We start from the raw sequence: 18,808 nt of genomic DNA, 5'->3' as shown, positions 1-18,808 counted from the left end.
GTGGTGTGGTAAATGTTGATTTTTAAGTGTTTACCACAATAGTTATTGATCTGTTATTGTTATAAAACATTCCCATTTTTAGATCCATTATTTTAATGATATCTCAATTCCTTGTAGAGACATTTTATTAACATTTCCATTTCGAAGTGTTAACTTCAGGGAACTGTTCTTAATTTTCGTTTCATAAATATTTCACTCTTTGTGCAGCTAGCTCCAGAAAATGTTCATGGAAAAAGCAAGCAAAAATTGCTGGTATTTCATTACATGATTCCTTTGTACAGCACCTAACACAGTGGGGTGCAGAACCATGATTGGGGTTGTACGATTGCAGTGCCTAGCAGTGCCAAATAAACAAATAAATACACATTATTACTACTATTGTTGACTTCAGTGGAAATACCCTAGCAGAGATTTGGAACTTTAAATGGTAGAGAAGTGATACACAGGTAGTTACATGCAAACACTTCCCACCAGTAAGTGGTTGAGTAACCTGATGCATAGTGTGAGCTGGGAACAGTGATTGGTAATTCATAGTGGTCCATCAGAAGAAGACTAATATGCATGTTTAATAAATTCCAGGATAATAAATAACATGCTAGCAACAGGTGCATGCCTCATTAAGTTGGTCCATTTGGGCAGACCAACTTCACAGGAGTGTTGTGAGAAAACATAAGTTAATGTTTTTAATGTGCACTGAAGATGTAAATAGCTATTTATTAATAGTGATTAACAAATATATAAGTGAACTATTTACTATTACACAAAATAATTAATTTATTTTAATATATTATTGTTCAGTATTGATAAATGTAAAATATTAATGACACATTTATTATTGTTAAATATATATTCGTAATAACAATGTTTGATTTGATTACTGTTATGTGTATTATCAGTTAAGCATACTGTCATTGTTCATTTTGTAATTGTATGTGGTTACTATAAAATGTATTACTGATTATTATTAAATGTATGTATTAATTATAAATGTGATTACTATTATTAAGGATTTAAAACATTTCATGTCTGTGTGAGAATTTTAGCCATTGATGTAATGTGCTAGAAATCAAAAGTCTATGGTGCTGATCCAGCAAAAGTGCCTAACTTTAAGCTCTGAGTAGTCTCAATGACTATACTGGGATTAATCACATACTTAAAGTTAGGCATGTGCTTAAGCATCCTGCTGAACAGGGCTTTTATAGCCACTTGGGCAGTGCCTATAGTTTTGCTATACACTCTCTGATCTCCATGTCAGTGTGCCTGAGTCCTGTCCTGCAACAATCCCCCTGGAGGACAGCAGAGATGTTCAATGTCCAGGGTCCATTTATTCCTTGGTCTCTTTGCTCAAGCTGCCAGTGAGGGAAGAAATTAGAGCCAAATACTGATGGAATTATGGGTTTTATGGAGAGGACATGAAACTGTTTTTTAACTCCAACTCCTATCACGGAGGCCCCAAAATGTCTGTTGATAATGACTTTTGGTCTTGACTGACTAAAAAGTGATTCAGATTTTGGCCATGTCACTAATCACCAAAAGTAGTTACCTGCTACAAGTGTAGCTTGAAGTTGCAGACACATGGCTAACCACAAAAAACTCCTATACGCTCCAGGCTGCAGATTCTAATCCCAACCACATCACTAGCTATCAAAGAAATGTTACTTGTTTTGGGTGATGGGTTTGAATCCTGTGGCTACACCAATAAGGGTAGGAGGGGGAGGAAGGCTGCCAGTGACATGTTTGAAACCCAACCATGTTACTACACCATCAAATAACATTGTATCTTGCAGGTGGGGAGTTCTAGTGCCAGCCATATTGCAAACCACCCAAAAGCCATTAACTACTGCAGGTGTTGGGCTCAGTTCCAGATTTAGCCATGTTGCCAACCACCCAAAAGCCTATATCCTCTGCAGGTGGTGTATTTGGCACCTTGCCATGTTACTAACGAGGCCAAAATCAATACCTGCTGCAGCTGGTGAGCTCGAGAGTCACACCATTAACCATGTCAAAGCCAATACCTGCTGCAGATGTTGGGCTTGAGATTCAGCCATATCATTAATCATGCCAAAGCCAATAAGTGGTGCAGGCGATGGGTTTGAGACGTTGCCATGTCGCTAGCCACGCCAAAGGCAATACCCGCTGCAGGTGGTGGGTTCAAGTCCTGCCTCCAAACTCCCTTTGCTAGCTGTAGGAAAAGTTAGGATACATTGGATACCAGTTTGGACCATTAACTATTTGGCCTTCATCAGGCAGCACAACCCAGGCAGACCGGCTCGCCACAAGGCCCTTAAAAGGCAGCACTGGCCACTTCCAGGTTCCCTCCCCCCAAATCTCCATCTTCCCAGTCATTCCTGGACATGCCAGTGGGATCAACCTAAAAAAAAAAGTCCCCTTCTATAATCAACCTCCCTGCCAGAGAATCCCCCCAAAATTTGTGCCTCAGACAAACTTCCCCATGACAAGTTAGGATGCGCCTTGGTCCCAGTGATGTCACCTCAGTCAGCCAATCAGAAGAAGGCATTGGAGTAGAGGAGGAAATGACATCACCGTATCCCTCCGCCGGTCCGGTCCCCTTTTTGTGTGTGTGTGTGTGTCTGTTGGTCCTTTCTGTGTGTATCAACCCGCAGCTTCTTTTTTTCGGAAAGGGGGGCAAAAATATTTGGGGGGAGCTCATGCAACCTGCGCTCCCCGCCCGGCCACTTCGCCCTGTAAGAGGTTGTGTGGGGTGCGTGTCACTTTAAGAGCGTGTGCGAACGAGCCAAGCTCGGCTGAGGAGGCGGCGGCAGCGGCGGGAGACGGAGAGAAAGGTGAGTTGGCGCGAGTCCGTTATGTGGGGGGGCGGACGCTGCAGAATCAATCAGACTCCGGGGGGGGGTCACGGGGGGGAGAGGTTGGCGGCGCGCGCGCACGACAAGAATGCGGGTGGCGGTGACCGTTGGAACCGGTTCGAACCGCCCGGGTCTGTGAGCGGGTGGGGGGTGGGCAGCGCGCGCCGTACACAAAGCGGCCGCCAGACGCGCTTAGCGGGGAGGGAGCGCGAGCCCCGGTGAGGGAGGGATCGGGGTTCCTGAGGGGAGGGGGGAGGAGCTGCTCCCGCTGGGCGGCGGAATATCTACTTGCTCGCTCTCTCGTCTTCGCTGACTGGGGAGGCGGAGTGATCCGCATACCCCCTCCTCCCTCTGAAGGGAGGGGAGTGATACGGCCCCGGCTGCTCCCTCCGCGTCAGCCCCCCCCCCGTCCCCTCTCCTCTCGGCTGGCTGGAGACGAACATAACGGGTTAAACACTGCACAGAGCAACCCATGCGCCGTCCTAAAGTGCCTCCCACGCTCCCCTCATGCTGGTTCCCGTCGCTGCGGGGAGAAGGATTGCAGACTCCCTTGTCTCCGTGCCTCCCACCCCCTTCCTAGGGCTGCTGCTGGGTGGGCGGCCATGTTGGGCACAGGGATTATTTTCTCTACCTTTTCTTCCCAAGCAGCCACAATAAATGGAAGCTAGTGTGTTTTTATTTCTGGGGGGAAGGTGCTATCCCCATCCTTTTTAATGAAAATGAACTGGGGGAGTCCACCTAGTTGCCTCTGTGATAGTGTGGGGTGGGTTGGCCTTCCTGCTGCTCCTCCTGATCCTCGGAGTGAGCCCCCCTTTGCCTACTCACCTCAACGATGGGGTCCCCTTAGCCTGGCTGTCACTCTCAGAGGATACCGCTTGGCCCAACTGCCTCAGTGAGGGGTTGCTCTGGGCATGCTTGTGCTCCACAGAGCGGAGGGGGTCAGGTCTCCTTAGCGTGCAAGCCACTTCCCTCCCAGGGAGTGAGGGTGGCTCCCCTCAGCCTGGCTGCCTCAATGAACGTGGAGGTCCCCATAACATGCTTGTCACTCCTCCCAGCGTGATGTGGAACCATTTAGCTTCTCCGCTGCTTTTCTCCCTTCAGATGGTCTGATATGGGTGGATGTCTGAGAAACCTCGGACACCTGACATTAGGGAATCTTTTAACTTGCCCTCTGCTTACCCCCATTTCGCCAGGACGTGGTGTGAAGAATACATGGGGATGGGGCACAGACATCAACATCCCACATGCACCAACAACAAGCTCTCTGCTTTATGAACTTGGCAGCAGTTGCTGTCACCAAGACACATCAAGCAGGGCACAAATGACTTATTCTTGCAGGGCTGCCATTCCTTTTGGGGGACATCCTGCAGGCGTTTGAGACTAATGGCCCTGCTCCTTTCGATATCCCGCTACCCACTGTCCAGCAGTTTGGAGGTCACAGAAATTAACAGTCTGCCTCACAACGTGTATCTCTGCACATTTCTGAATCACACATCAGAGTGAATTACATAAGACACTACCTGGCTCATCTACCCACCACATTATTCCAGATGGCCTCCAGCCCCTATCTGCTTGGAGCCCCAGTCTTGGTTGGGGTTCTGCAAATGTTATGGTTGCTGCCCTCCCTCCCCCCGCTTATGTGTATATATGGATACATTGTGCATTCAGGGATCTGGACACATGAACCCAGTTGAAAGAGAAGGGGAATAATTAGTGTCTGAGTATTAGTGACAAGTTTCAGACTAGCAGCCGTGTTAGTCTGTATTCACAAAAAGAAAAGGAGTACTTGTGGCACCTTAGAGACTAACAAATTTATTTGAGCATAAGCTTTCGTGAGCTACAGCTCGCTTCGTCGGATGCATTCAGTGGAAAATACAGTGGGGAGATTTATATACACTGTATTTTCCATTGAATGCATCCGATGAAGGGAGCTGTAGCTCACGAAAGCTTATGCTCAAATAAACTTGTTAGTCTCTAAGGTCCCACAAGTACTCCTTTTCTTTTTGCGTATTAGTGATGCTCATAACTACTAACAAAGAGCCCTGTGGAAGTCAGTGGGGTTCTTTTTGGGTCCTCCTGCACAGAGCCATTTGCCAGATCAGTGCCAAAGGTGATGAGCATGTTATAAGAACCTAGACTGAACAGACTTGCAAAGTTCATGGGCAGGCCCAGTCTCCCAGCAAGTCTCTCCCATAGCCTGGATCTCTTATATGAGACACCAAAATTATAAGGCGAGACTAGATGCACAAGTATATCAGAAAGCAAGTTAAATATAATTTTTTCTTTTGCAGTTCAAAATGTAAGAGCAGATGATAATTTAATGTACAATAATAATACATTTTTAATTAGTAGCTAATTGCACTTGAAAGCCTTTAATAAAACATGTAACAAACCAAAGTGATAACATTTGTACACATTTTAATATGCTCTTTAAAGTAATCCTGGTAGCCAGTGAACTAAAATGAACCACATCAACCAATGAAAAGTAAATTTGCCTTACCATAGAGGAGGTAACTGTTAGACTCTGACATATCATACAACTCTCTCCCCCCACGAACTTCACCTGAGGTGCTGTAAAAAGCATCAAAATAGTCATATCAATAACAATCAAAACATCATAAAACCCATTATTGATTCTTTGCTTTTCAACTAATATCCAGTCTGGTATCAGTTTTATATCCAATATCCTGTCTTGGCAAAATACTCCTTAAAGTCAGTGGGCGTTTTGCCAGCGTAAGGTTTGCAGGATTTGTCTCAAATAGCAGAGGAATATATCCTGCCCTAATCATGGGATTAATTTATTATATGTTATTAAGAAACATACCAGTGCCATCAATTATCATAGCTCTCATAAAGATAAAACATATTCCTTGTCCCTGAATGCTTGCAATCCAAATGGGGGACAACATACAGAAGACAAGAGCCAAGATGACAGTTTAGGTGAGGGGGATGTGTGGAGGCAAGAAGGGAGGTGGGATGGAGAGAAGAGATGGGCTTAGGGGAGGGAGAGGTGTTGACTCGATGCATTTATACATTCCATTTATGTCTAATGTTGTCCTTGATAAAGAACCAAATGAAGCATCGTTAGGGTTTTAGTTTTGTTTTTCAAGTGAGGGGGTTCCATTCTTTTTTTTTTTACTTTATTTTGTTTTCAGGCCTATCCTTGTCTTGTTCTTTAGTAAATGGGAAAGAAAATATAAATGGCAATTACATATTAATGCAGGTGATATTTTTTCACACTGAGAAAAACAACAGAGTTGCAGAAGAGGACTGAAATATTAGCTGGGATATATAATAAGTGCCCTTGAATAAAATCTTTGGGAGAAAATCCAGACTGGTGTAAAAAAAGGTGATGAACTTGTTTGGCAAGGAATGTGCACAAAGCTTATATAATTTAGTGTTAAAAATTAATCTTCTGGGATACAGGTAATAATCTTGGGTCAAATCCTGCAATTCTTAGTCAAAACTCGTTGGATTAGATTCTACACTAGTGAAGGGACAGAGAGAAGGCAGTTTGTGCATCTACTAATTCAACCCTGTTCTCAACTAGGATAGCCCAAATCGTGCATCTGCTTCAGTAGCTTCTGTGAACATTTTTGTAGGCACAGAATCATCGGGGCACAGGTGTGTGCGGGGCATGCCTCTTGCCCCTGACACATCTCCTCTCCTATCGCCATCCCAGAATGCCCCCTGGTTGAGAGCCTGAGAGCAGTTGCAAAGATCTCCTGGAGAGGCTTTCACTTGTAGTATGGGTCTTTTCCACCAGTTTACCTTAGTTGGCATAAGGGGGGTTGCAGGGCAATGATGAACCAGGGCCCATTGCCTTCAGTGAATATTTTGCCTAAGACTTGCAGGATTTGAGCTCTTTGCGTTCAAACTAAAATTGTTCTGGCATATTCTTTGCAGAGAAATAAATCCAGACTTTTAAATCAGGGTTCATAAATTTGCTATGTTGTGTTCAGATTAAATTACATTCCTGTTTTAGTGTTATTTCCATGATGAGCATTCAGTCTTAAATTGCAAACAGTGGGCCATGAGTGTAAGATCCCTGTTGGAATAATGCAGAGTTTTGTCTAAAAAATTAATTAACAACATGATATGGTCCAATACTTAGATTTATCATCCCTGCAAGTTCCCTTGTTTTAAAAGATCACTGCCTTCATTTTATATGTGTAAATTCACATGAAGTCAAATACTTCTCTCACCATGTTTGTTGTATTTGTGAATAAAATTTTTTAAATTAAAATCCACATTTGTGAGCACTGGTGGTGGTGAATGTTGTTTAAAATGACATAATTTGCAGTTCATTAATTTGGGGGAGCTGAAAGGTCAGATACTGGAAATCTTTTTCCATTTTGCTTTGATTCTGGTTTTAATAATGAGGAGGGCTTTATGCTGAGTGAGACAGTATTAACTAGTGGTTGCAGCAAGGACCAGAAGTTAAAGCTTCTTGAGTCTCTTTAATGCTCTTATATAAGTTGCTATATTTGATCCTGGGCAAGTCAATTCACAGCTCCTTGCCTCAGTTTCCCCTATCTATAAAATGGTTATAAAAATACTTCTCTACTTCATGTGGATGTTGTGAGGATTAATTAATGTTTGTAAAAAGCTTTGAATTTCTGGAATAAATGGTGCTATAGAAATAGAAAATATTATTTAATCTTAAAACAAAGTTGTTTTTTAACAACCCATAAAGTATGATGGAAATTCACTTGTATTCTGTCCCCAAGACTGCCTGTGTTGGAGATGATGTCACTATTTAGCAGAAAGTGGACTACCAGCAGTGGCCTAACAAGTGCTGATTTATATAGATTTTTTGTTTTAAATTAAAAACTTTATTTAAAGCTTGTACACCAATAGCATGTCCTGTCATGCAAGTTTTCAAGAATACTGTAGAGAGAATCTTGAATTTGCAGTCCTTAAAAAAGTTTTTGAATGGAGAGGCCTGGGGGTGTAACTCATTTTGTGTCAAGTAATGTAGACTTGAGAAAGAAATAGTAAATATATAAGCTCATGACCTAGATATCACTTCAGTGAGCTACAGCTGCCTTATTTTACAGCTGTCATGTAGAATTCAGTACCCACAGGTGCTTCTGATAGTGAAACACATTTGGGACCTGATTCTCTTCACTTACTTACATCTGTATAAATTACTACTAACTACATTGAAGTTAATGGAGCTACACCAGGATAAAACTTATATTAGTTGAGAATCAGGTCCTTAATTTGTGGCCTTTTTTTGGTGGTAGGATTTGAATTAACTGAATTTTGTTTGGTGAGATGCTTTGTGAAGGTTTAAAAATAGCACTAAACTAACAAAGAAAAACTCTTCTTCTTTCTAGTTGTTTTGTCAAGCTTTCTGGAGAAAAATCGCAGTTCATAATTGTTATATGTTATATCTATCTAATTGTACAGGATGGCAGTTTATTAATTTTAATAAATACAAATTGGAGCCTAGAGCAGATGCCAAATTTCAGCTGAAATTAGAAAAGAGACAAGCAGCTTTTTGCTGCTAGGCGAGAAGGAAAAAGACCTTTCTCAAATTTAGGGTAATCTGTCTACTTGGATGCAAATTCAAATTTTTATTGCTGGCTCTCCACCAGTGAAGGTAGCTGGTTTAGCAGAATGTATAATCAAATGCTAATCTTTTTAATACAAGAACAGAATGATCATTGGCTTAATGATTTTTTTTCCTTGTGGTAAAGATGAATATGAGCCATGTTGGTCCACATAAGCCAAAGGGGCCATATTTTGTAATAGTGCCAATTAATTATGTATAATTAATATACACTGGCTTTCAACACCATAAAAGTCTTTTTCACGTTTCAACTGACAGCGGGGGGGAAATGCATCTAAAATGGTTTATTTCTTGTAGTATATTTAGCACATTTAGTGATTGTTGGGTTTTTTTTTGGCATCCATATTTGCAAGCAAGCAATCTGCCTGTTATGAGCTGAAGAGCTAAATGTAGAGTATTTATTACTGGGATTAATCATTTTATTGAGCAAGGGCTTCTTACTTACAAAAATATTCAAGATCAAAGCTATGAAAAACAAAGCTGCTACATTGTAGAAGAGAGAAGACATTTTCTTAGTTGAGTTGATATGAACAGATGAAATACCATGCATTTAATGCAAGTTAGTGTCAAAGGAAGCTTGTAGCTACAGTCTCTTTAATGTTTTACTTCAGCGTCTTTTGAATAATTATGAGGTGTTGAATTATGTATTCTTAATCATGCGTGGAAAGATTTCCTTAATGTAATTTTAAACTTCATAGCTTTTGCCTTAGTGGATAGACATACCATGCATGCTTACAGACAGCCCCCCAAACTGAAGCAAATACTCACCAGCAACCACACAACAGAACCACTAATCCAGGAACCTGTCCTTACAACAAAGCCCGTTGCCAACTGTGTCCACATATCTATTCAGTGGACATCATCATAGGGCCTAATCACATCAGCCACGCTGTCAGAGGCTCGTTCACCTGCACATCTACCAATGTGATATATGCCATCATGTGCCAGCAATGCCCCTCTGCCATGTACATTGGCCAAACCGGACAATCTCTACAATCTCAAAAGAATAATTGGACAGAAATCAGACGACAAGAATTATAACATTCAAAAACCCGTCAGAGAACACTTCAATCTCTCTGGTCACTCGATTACAGACGTAAAAGTCGCAATATTACAACAAAAAAACTTCAAAAACAGACTCCAGTGAGAGGCTGCTGAATTTGGAATTAATTTGCAAACTGGACACCATTAAATTAGGCTTGAATAAAGACTGGGAGTGGATGTGTCATTACACAAAGTAAAACTATTTCCCCATGTTTATTTTCCCCCCCCCTACAGTTCCTCAGGCGTTCTTGTCAACTGCTGGAAATGGCCCACCTTGATTATCACTACAAAAAGTTTTTTTTCTCTCCTGCTGGTAATAGCTTACCTTACCTGATCACTCTTGTTATAGTGTGCATGGTAACACCCATTGTTTCATGTTTTCTTTGTATATAAAATCGTCCTACTGTATTTTCCACTGCATGCATCTGATGAATGATGAATCTGGCTGGGATGATTTAGTTGGGGTTTGGTCCTGCTTTGAGCAGGGGGTTGGACTAGATGAGCTCCTGAGGTCCCTTCCAACCCTGATATTCTATGATTCTATGAAGTGGGCTGTAGCCCACGAAAGCTTATGCTCAACTAAATTTGTTAGTCTCTAAGGTGCCACAAGTACTACTGTTCTTTTTGTGGATACAGACTACCACGGCTGCTACTCTGAGATCTGACTGTCTGTCTTAAATATTTATAAAGTGCCCGTCAATATAATGTCTAGGCACTGTTGCTCATTTAGTACGGAGTAATACGACTCCAGACAAATGGTTACTGTTTTAAGTGTCACCATTCTTTTATTATCTCAGAGGAGCTTTGTCCAAGAAGTATTGCATGGAATTCTTTTCTAGATGTTTCTAAGAGGATGAATATTTAAAATCACAAATGTGCAGGCATTGGTTAATTGAGACAGTGACCTACTAGAAACATGCATAGATCTATCTCATGTTTTTGGATTTTTTAAAATCAGTTCAAATGTAATTATTATAAATTTTGTACCAAATGAGAGAAAAAAATGGTATTTAGGACATATGGAGTCTTATTTCTCACTGCTGTGCAGAGCTTAAAGGTAGATTTATGCTGCAGAGCCTTCTTTTGTTTTGTTTGTCAGGGTGTGTTTCCTTCTCTTTTGTCATCCAGAAATGATTCTTATTTTGAATGAGGGGGAGTTTGATCTTGTAGTTAATGCACTGCACTAGGACTTTGGAGACCTGGATTCTATTTCTGACTGTGCCAAAGAATTCCTGTGGAATATTGAGCATGTCACTTTGAGTCTTAGCATCTTTAAAATGAGGAGAATATTTCCCTACCTCCTGGGGTTATTAAGATAAATACATTAGTAATGTTTCTGAAATGCTCAGATACTATGGTGATGAGTGCTTTGTAGTGATACTTAAATAACAGAAATAGCAGAGGTGATATAATTCAACAGAATAATTTACTTAAGAAAAATAGTTTTCCCCTGAAAGTGATACTGGAGCTGGTTCCATATTGTGAGAGATCGTCACTTAAGTTTTTATGAAAAACACTTGTTTAATTCATTTTAATGGAATATAGAAGCCTAACATAGCAACTCTAATGTACAGTTAGCCAAGTGCATGATAATGAGTTATGGATTTTTTTCTAATATTTTATTTGACAATTAAGATTACCTTGTTATTTTTAACCAATCAGCTGTTCATTTGTTGTATTTTCCCGTTGGTTACCAGGTTTTTTATTCACTGAACAAGCTTCTTTTAAGCAAATATTTGTATGAGTTCAGTGGACATATGGAATAACGGGGTTACTGAATGGACACGTGCTTAAACAGATGTAAAGGAGATTGGTTCTAAATTGGAATAACTTGGCTGAAATAGTATGTTAAATTTTATAAACTTTTTGTTAATTATTCTGTCAGGAGAAAAAAGAGTAAACTAGTAAGGTAAATTGATCATTTTTCTTAGTATGGATTCTTATAGCAACAACTACATAAATGCACTTGCTTGTTATTTGCTAGATATGCAAGAAATGCAGTAGTAGCCATTTTGTTGATGAATGTGTACAATTTCAAATCCTCATTCTGTTCTCTTTCTTTTACTTACCTCCCAGTGGAGTTATGACCTGTCTTTGTCATGTAACTTAACATACTTGTCTCGAGTTTTTGGTATCCTATAAACAGTCTTTGATTAACAGAGAAAGAAGTGAAGAACAAAGAAACTCAAAATATTATAGATAGATGTGATGAGTAAAGGCCCAGTCCTGAAAACCCTTAGTTATGTGAATGATCCTTGCTCAGACATGGCCGGTTATAGCAACCACCACACCTCCCCTCCTGCCGAGGAGCCACATGGCTCCCCACACCTGCTTCTCTCCTTGGGAAACCTTGTATCAATCCAGCACTTTTCACAAGCACTAAATCCACAGGGTTTTCAAAACGGATGTGTACTGACATGCAAATTTATCTACTTAAATAATTAAAATAAAATGTCACGCATGGAGCTGCACAAAACTTGGCTGCTGAGTGCTTGCTAATGAAAAATTACAATTTTGAAACCATGTATCCAGTTCTTTAAGCCTCCCTATCCCCAATGGAATATGAACACTGCATTTTACACCAAGTGCCACATTTTGCACTTTTTTTTTTTAAATAAAAGGATCTCAGATATATGCCATGTAAACTTCTCACAATATGTAATGACAATCTGTTTTCCTACTAATAGATATTTGTTTCAGATTTAATGCCTATTTTATATCAATCTATTAATTTTGCAAAGAGTTGTCACTTCAGGTTAAATTTTTAAATACATGTAAACATATGTTTTAAGAATGATTTAAAAAAAAGATATTTAGAGGAAGCCCATATCTCTGGTCATGTGCAACAGCTTGTTTTTTATTTCAATACCCTGCTGTCGTACAGATATGAAAGTGGGGAAAAGCAGGGGCTACTGCTATTACTCTGAATAAAACTGTATGTGACCTAGTTAAGCTTCTAATCAGGTCTATGAACTAATATTAAAAGATAAAATGGTTCAGTACTTTCCCCAAGTTGATTTTCATGCTTAACCACATACCGCTGTGTTGTCCTAACAACCTAACCCTCTTGAGTTCCTCTGTTTTTTAATGTAATTACAGAGTATTTGTTGTATCCCGTAACTCATTGTTTCCTTGTGTATAGTCTTATTTAGGCTTCAGTCCTGCAAACAGTTGTGTATAACTTTACTCACGTGACCTTTGTGGAGTTGGTTCATGTGCTTACTACCCAGTCTTTGGGTTGGGGGGGGAAGTCCCATTCAAGTCAGTATTGTTACTCCTTTTTTGACTGAAGTGGTAGCCAAATTTCAGGATTCTGAGGGGTTGTTTCTTTTAGGAGAAATTGATGGTAGAGTCTGGTGTCTTTGGTGCAATCCTGTTTATTTACAAAGAATGTACAACATTCTGCTTCCCTGAATGCAGGAGGAACCAAACAATGGGAAATGGTTTCTTTTGTTCACAGTTCCAAGCCCCTTTCCAGTCAGCACCACTTAACCCAAAAGCTGTCTTCCAAGGCTTCTCTCAGGGCTGTGCTGGTTCTGGATGTCTTCTTCGCCACTTCAGAGTCTGTCTGTTCTGGTGCTTCTGCGTATCTCTCTGACACTCACATTTCCCCTCAGTACCTACCAGAATGCTCAGTCCCTGCATTTGCTATCAGCCTTCAGGAAGACCCCTTAGGCAGCACGGTCCAGTCACTTTCCTGGCTTGCCTTGCTGCTTCAGTTCACAGGTGGTGGTTTCCATTGTTTCAATTATCAGTAAACAAAGGATCATTTAATGGTTTCCTCATTTAACCTGAATGGAAGGTGTTTAGTACACCTATTGACCCCACCCAGGTCTGTGATCCATCAACACCACCCAGCCAACAGATACTCATAAGCAATCATGACTGAGTATTTGGATGCATTAAAAACCATTCTCCTTTAGACAGTTGCATTCCATTTGAGTTATGTCCTGAAGTTTGAGAGAGATACAACTTTTGTTTGGCTAGAACTTTGATTTTATAAGGAGTAAAATGACTGTAGCTCAATGATCTGACTTACATTTACAGTCCCACTATGATTACTTAATCTGTGGTAGACTACATAAAATTAAAATTGCCTTACAACAGTAAGCTAATGAAAACCTTGTTCTGTATTTAAGCATTCTGGTCAGCTCTGTTTCTGTGGCTATTGATAACACAGATTGTCTGTAAATGAGCTGGATTACTTTCTTGCTTGTCTTCTATTGTCAGCTGTTTACTTTGGCCAATCTGTCTCAGAATGTTTCTCATCAGATTTAGTGGCTGTCAAATGGTGGTAGAGATGACAAAATGCAATCACAACAGTCTCCTCTTCCAAAAATACAAAATACAATCAAGAGGAGAAAAATCGTTTCTGCAAGTGTGAAGCCTCATTTAGCTATGCTACAGAACTGCCACTTGTTCTGCTTTCAGCCCATTAAGGCCATGTCTACACTATCCCTGTGTGAAACCCTTCCCCGCCCCCAAGGGACATAAATTTCACCAGCTTAAGTGGTGATATGCACAACGCTGTGTCAGTGGGAGAGCTTCTCCCATTGACATAGCTACCCCCGCTCATTGAGGTGGTTTTATTATGTTGACAGGGGAGCTCTCTCCCATCGGCATAGAGCAGCTTCACAAAAGATCTTACAGCGGCGCAGCTGTATCAGTACAGCTGTGCCTCTGTAAGCTTGCTAGTGTAGACATGGCCGTAAATGTGCCATTGAATTGAATTGAATTTTTTGGTGAACCATATGTCGAGGTGGAGTTCAGAGACTGCTAATTCCTGCTAAATGAAACAACGCAGAGCTAGTTCTACGAGAAAGATGCTTCCATTTTGCTTGGCCCAAGAGATATCAAGGTGTAAAGCCCTATTGGAGACCTATATGTAGAACTGAACAGTAATAATAAAAACCAGGGTGGATAAAAATCAATGATTTGAAAAAAAATTGATTTTTTTTATTTAAATCGGATTTTTTTTATAATGCTTTTTGAGGGAAAAAAGCTGTCTAAAGATAGTTTTAATTAAGATACATTATAGCTCAAAGGTATCTCATCATGGAATAGGGATTATAAATGCTAATTCTATAGTATAAGACAATATATTCATGTAATGTTTAAGAAAAAATTATAAATGAGTTCCAATAGTTCATGGATTAGGGACCCAATTTTATGGGATTCCAGGGGCTTCTGTATAGATTATTTAGGTTAATCTTTCTGTCTACCCAATGGGACTAAGTGGTCCGTCTAGAAGATACCATCAGAGATGCTTAGTTTTGCTGTTCTCAAATTGTGGATTTGTGTCTCCAGAGATAACATGCTTGTTAACAACAAAAATGTTTTTAAATAAATGAATACATAATATATAGAGGTGAGAAATAGTTAAATAAAACAATTTAAATGTCTGTCTGGTGGTGATCTCCTAATACAGCATGACAAGAAAATCCTCCAAACATTAATGATTAACCTGTTGAATTGGAGATAGTTCACCTCCCAGTGACTTCATAAATATCTGCTTCAATTACCTTTTGGTAAATAAAATAACCAACCAACCAATCATTCATTTTCTGATATAGCTGTAAAACTAATCTGAAACATTTTCAAAATAAATCACTTTAAAAATGTAGGTTGTGTACCTTCTAAAAATGAAACCTACATCTATCTCTGAGTTGTGAAGAATATATATTAAGGTTATAACAACCAACAAGAATGCACTTTTATGTAGAAATCCATGATTAAATCGAGTCTTCCTGGTGAGTGATTTTAAATCATGATTTAAATCAATTTGATTTAAATCAAATCCACCCTAATGAAAACCAGCTTTTTGGAGGCCTGATATTGACACTTGTCTTACCATCTGAGAAGAGACATTCTTTGTGATTCTAGAGGCTAATATCAAAAACTGTAACGCAGTTTACATCTTGTTTTAATACTGGCTTGATAGTCTGGATGTTTATTTAACAACTTAAAGATGTACAATCTATAAGTGTTAGTATTGCACTCCTAAATGTCACTGAGGTCTAAATTAAGTATAACCACACAGGAAAAAGACGTGGCCATTGTTGTAGACAGCTCAGTGAGAACTTCTCTCTGGTGTGCAGTGGTGGTCAAAAAAGCAAACAAAATGTTAGGATGTATAAAGAATGGAGTAGATAATACTGAAAAATATAATACCACTGTATAAATCCATGGTACACCTTCAGTTGTATTGCTGTGTTCAGTTCTGGGCCCCGTATCTCAAAAAGATGAAGAAGAAATTGGAGCTCAGAGAAGTGACAAAAATGATTATCAGAAAGGAGAGAGTTCCACATGAGGAGACATTAAAATGGTTGGAATTGTTTACTTTAGACAAAATATAGATAAGAGGGGACATGATAGAGGTATAGAAAATGAGTGGTGTAGAGAAGGTGAATTAGACATTCCAATTTACAATTCTTCTAATATAAAATCAGTGAATTGGAAAGGAAATCATTATAAGACTGATAACAGGAAATCCACTTCTTTTAAAACTAGCTTATAATCGACATGTGGAACTCTTTGCCACAAGGAAGCATAGTGTGGACAGAGAGGGCTATAGGAGCCTGCTGGGGAATTAGTGGCTGTGAAAGTCTGCTAGTGGGGAGCTGAGGAGGGTTCAGGGCGGGGATGGGGAGCAGAGGCCTGCATATTTGTGTGTTCACATCTTGTATGCATTTAAAATTGAAGTTTTCAGCCTGCAGTTGTCACATACATACTGAAGGTGGTCAGGGAGTGCTCAAAAACCAGAATATAGACCAAAAATCATTATTATTTTTTAAATCTCCTGATTTTTAAAAAATAAATTTGATGAATTTGGGGATTCTGGGTCATGATTTTTGAACCTTCAGGATGGCAGCATAGGCACTGGGGGGAGGAGCAGGGGCAGGAAGAGGCGGGATGGGGCAGGAAGAGGCGGAGCGGGAGTGGAGGCTTGGGGGGCGGGGCTTGGGGCAAAATGGGGGCAGGCACCCCCTGGGAACTGAGGAATTTGGCGCCTATGTTTGGCAGTACTGAAACAGAAATGTAAAGATTTGAAAGCCTGATGTTTTAAGGTAAAAACAGTTTTCGTTTTAAAGTGGGAACAAACAAATCCATTTCAAGTAGCATGTGGATTAAATTCTAAAACACAAGAAAGAAAAATGTAATTTGCAGTTCCAAGTTTCACATTTTCCCCCACCCCAGTGAAGAAATAATGGACATTACTAGTGGATCTGGAATTAGGATTCTTTGTCTAATGAGACTTTTGCTGTCTGACGAAATCTAGTTTTTTCAACACCCAATAAAGGGTTTTTCCTCTCTTCCCTTTACAGGATGGCAGACACAGACCTTTTTATGGAATGTGAGGAGGAGGAGCTGGAGCCATGGCAGAAAATTAGTGATGTGATTGAAGATTCTGTTGTTGAAGATTATAATTCAGTTGATAAAACTGCTACGGGTAATACTCTATTTTAATATAGAGTTATGCAAGATATGGATGTTGTATAGCACAGTATTTATACTTAACTAATCACTGTAGTTTCCCTGTATGTGGTGTTCAGTAAATATTTAGCTATCAAATAATAAATATATTAAAACACATTTTCTGAACAGTTAGAAATTCCTGATATATGAAAGCTCTGTTCACAGTTATATGGCTCTGCGGGAGCTGACGTTCTGGTGATAATTCAGCAGACTGCACCTCCTCTTATTAAGAGGCAGGAAATGCAGTTTAACAATGGAATTAATGTGGAATTAGAGATTTTCAAAGTTATTTGAAGGTATGATTCGTTTTTTGGGAGGAGGAAACTTTGGTTAACAGTTGTTTGTCTATTGTTAAATCAACCAAAGTGATTGTTTTAAAAAGTACTCAATTTATAATTTGTGTAAGAATAATAGATTAAATAACACTATGTGTGTGTCTATATATAGTGCTTTACATTTTACAAAGTACTTTTGCAAATGTTACTGCTAAGTAGTATGCTCATTCCAACAGCTTTGAAAGTCTGACTCCCGCTAATTTCAACAGCAGACTGCATTTCCTATATCCTAACCCAGTGGTTCTCAAACTTTTGTACTTGTGACCCCTTTCACATAGAAAGCCTCTGAGTGTGACCCCTCCTTATAAATTAAAAACACAATTTTTATATATTTAACACCGTTATAAATGCTGGAGGCAAAGTGGGGTTTGGGGTGGAGGCTGACAGCTCGCGACCCCTCATGTAAGAACCTTGTGACCCCCTGAGGGGTCCCGACCCCCAGTTTGAGAACCCCTATCCTAACCTATATTGTCAGACTGTCAAGATGGCAACCTGTTTGATTGTTAATTACTTTTTAAAATCACTTTATTTCCCTATTTTAACTGATTTTTGGCCTTGATCTTGCAAGTACATGTATGCTTAACTTTAAACACCTAAGTAGTTCTGTTGATTTCAAAACATGCATGCTTGAAGGATCTCGAGTCCTTACTGTATTTAATTAAATTTGATGATTAGAATATCTTTTTATTATATTGTTGTTTTTCTTTAAGAGAAATGTTAAGACTAATTTAAAGGGACTTAATAGGTAGATACACCTCTTCTCATTTTTCAGTTTTGATTTAATAGTTCCAGTTATAATTACCCAATCTAGGTATTTGTATAAGGGTGATGCATCATAAATATTGACTTGAGCTGTTATGAACATGTTGAAGGGGGCTGGATATAAAGTGATAAATATTGAAATTGGGTAATTATCACTAGATGATAATTGATTTAAAATTCAAGAGTAGATGTAACATGAATAAAATCAAAAAATATTTACTCAGTATCCTTCTGGTTCATCCCAAATTCTTGAGTCTGGTGTGGGTTGTTGTTTTTTTTAAGTCCTTTCCTAGCTGTGCATGTGGGTGGAACAGACTGGCATATTTAATAAATTAGTCTTTTGTTTGGCTATTTGAATTGCTTTTGCTTGGCCTTTTGGCTAAGATCAAGAATAGCATCAGTTTAATAGTATGCCATCCGATCCTAAACCAAACTTCGCACCCCTTGATAATCTGTACCTTATTCCCTGATAACCAGAAACGTCTATGCTTAAACTCTGTAGCATTTTCTTTTTATTTTAACATAATCTTAATAAAATTATTAAATCTGGTACTTCTAGGGACTATCTCGTGCTTTAGTTCAGGGGTAGTTGGCCTGTTGCATCTTTAACTACTATGAGCCTAAGTTCTAATCCTGTTACGCGATGCTCTGGAAGTGTTCCTGGCAGCTAATTCTTTTTAAACTTCTTTGGACTAGCTGCTTTTTTCATCTTGTTGTTAACATGGGATATTTGGGGAAGGATTCAACACCAGGGCTTTAACAAGAAACCACAAGCTAGTAGATGCTGG

At 39.5% G+C, this 18,808-nt stretch overlaps 2 protein-coding genes across 38 annotated transcripts in view; one reads left to right on the top strand and one right to left on the bottom strand.

The window, feature by feature from the left end:
• The window catches only part of SELENBP1 (selenium binding protein 1), a 49,835-nt gene extending 46,018 nt beyond the window's left edge, over positions 1–3,817 (bottom strand). Inside the window, exon 1 of the mRNA XM_043535503.1 lies at positions 3,651–3,817. The gene's annotated coding sequence lies outside the window, so the exon portion shown is untranslated. The remainder of the gene's footprint in view (positions 1–3,650) is intronic.
• POGZ (pogo transposable element derived with ZNF domain) overlaps positions 2,495–18,808 on the top strand; it is a 59,145-nt gene continuing 42,831 nt past the window's right edge. For 31 of the 37 annotated variants that reach the window (XM_043535501.1, XM_043535500.1, XM_043535498.1 and 28 more), the window contains exons 1-2: positions 2,537–2,804; positions 16,773–16,897. In XM_043535501.1, coding sequence (XP_043391436.1) covers positions 16,774–16,897 — 124 coding nt within the window. In that variant the 5' untranslated portion in view covers positions 2,537–2,804; position 16,773. Of the gene's footprint in view, positions 2,805–16,772; positions 16,898–18,808 lie in introns of all 37 variants that reach the window. The other 6 variants (XM_007068117.4, XM_043535490.1, XM_007068116.4 and 3 more) reach the window with 6 other exon arrangements.

Source organism: Chelonia mydas, chromosome 24, assembly GCF_015237465.2.
Source record: "Chelonia mydas isolate rCheMyd1 chromosome 24, rCheMyd1.pri.v2, whole genome shotgun sequence".
NCBI lineage: Eukaryota > Metazoa > Chordata > Testudines > Cheloniidae > Chelonia > Chelonia mydas.
This window is presented reverse-complemented; position numbering and strand designations above follow the sequence as displayed.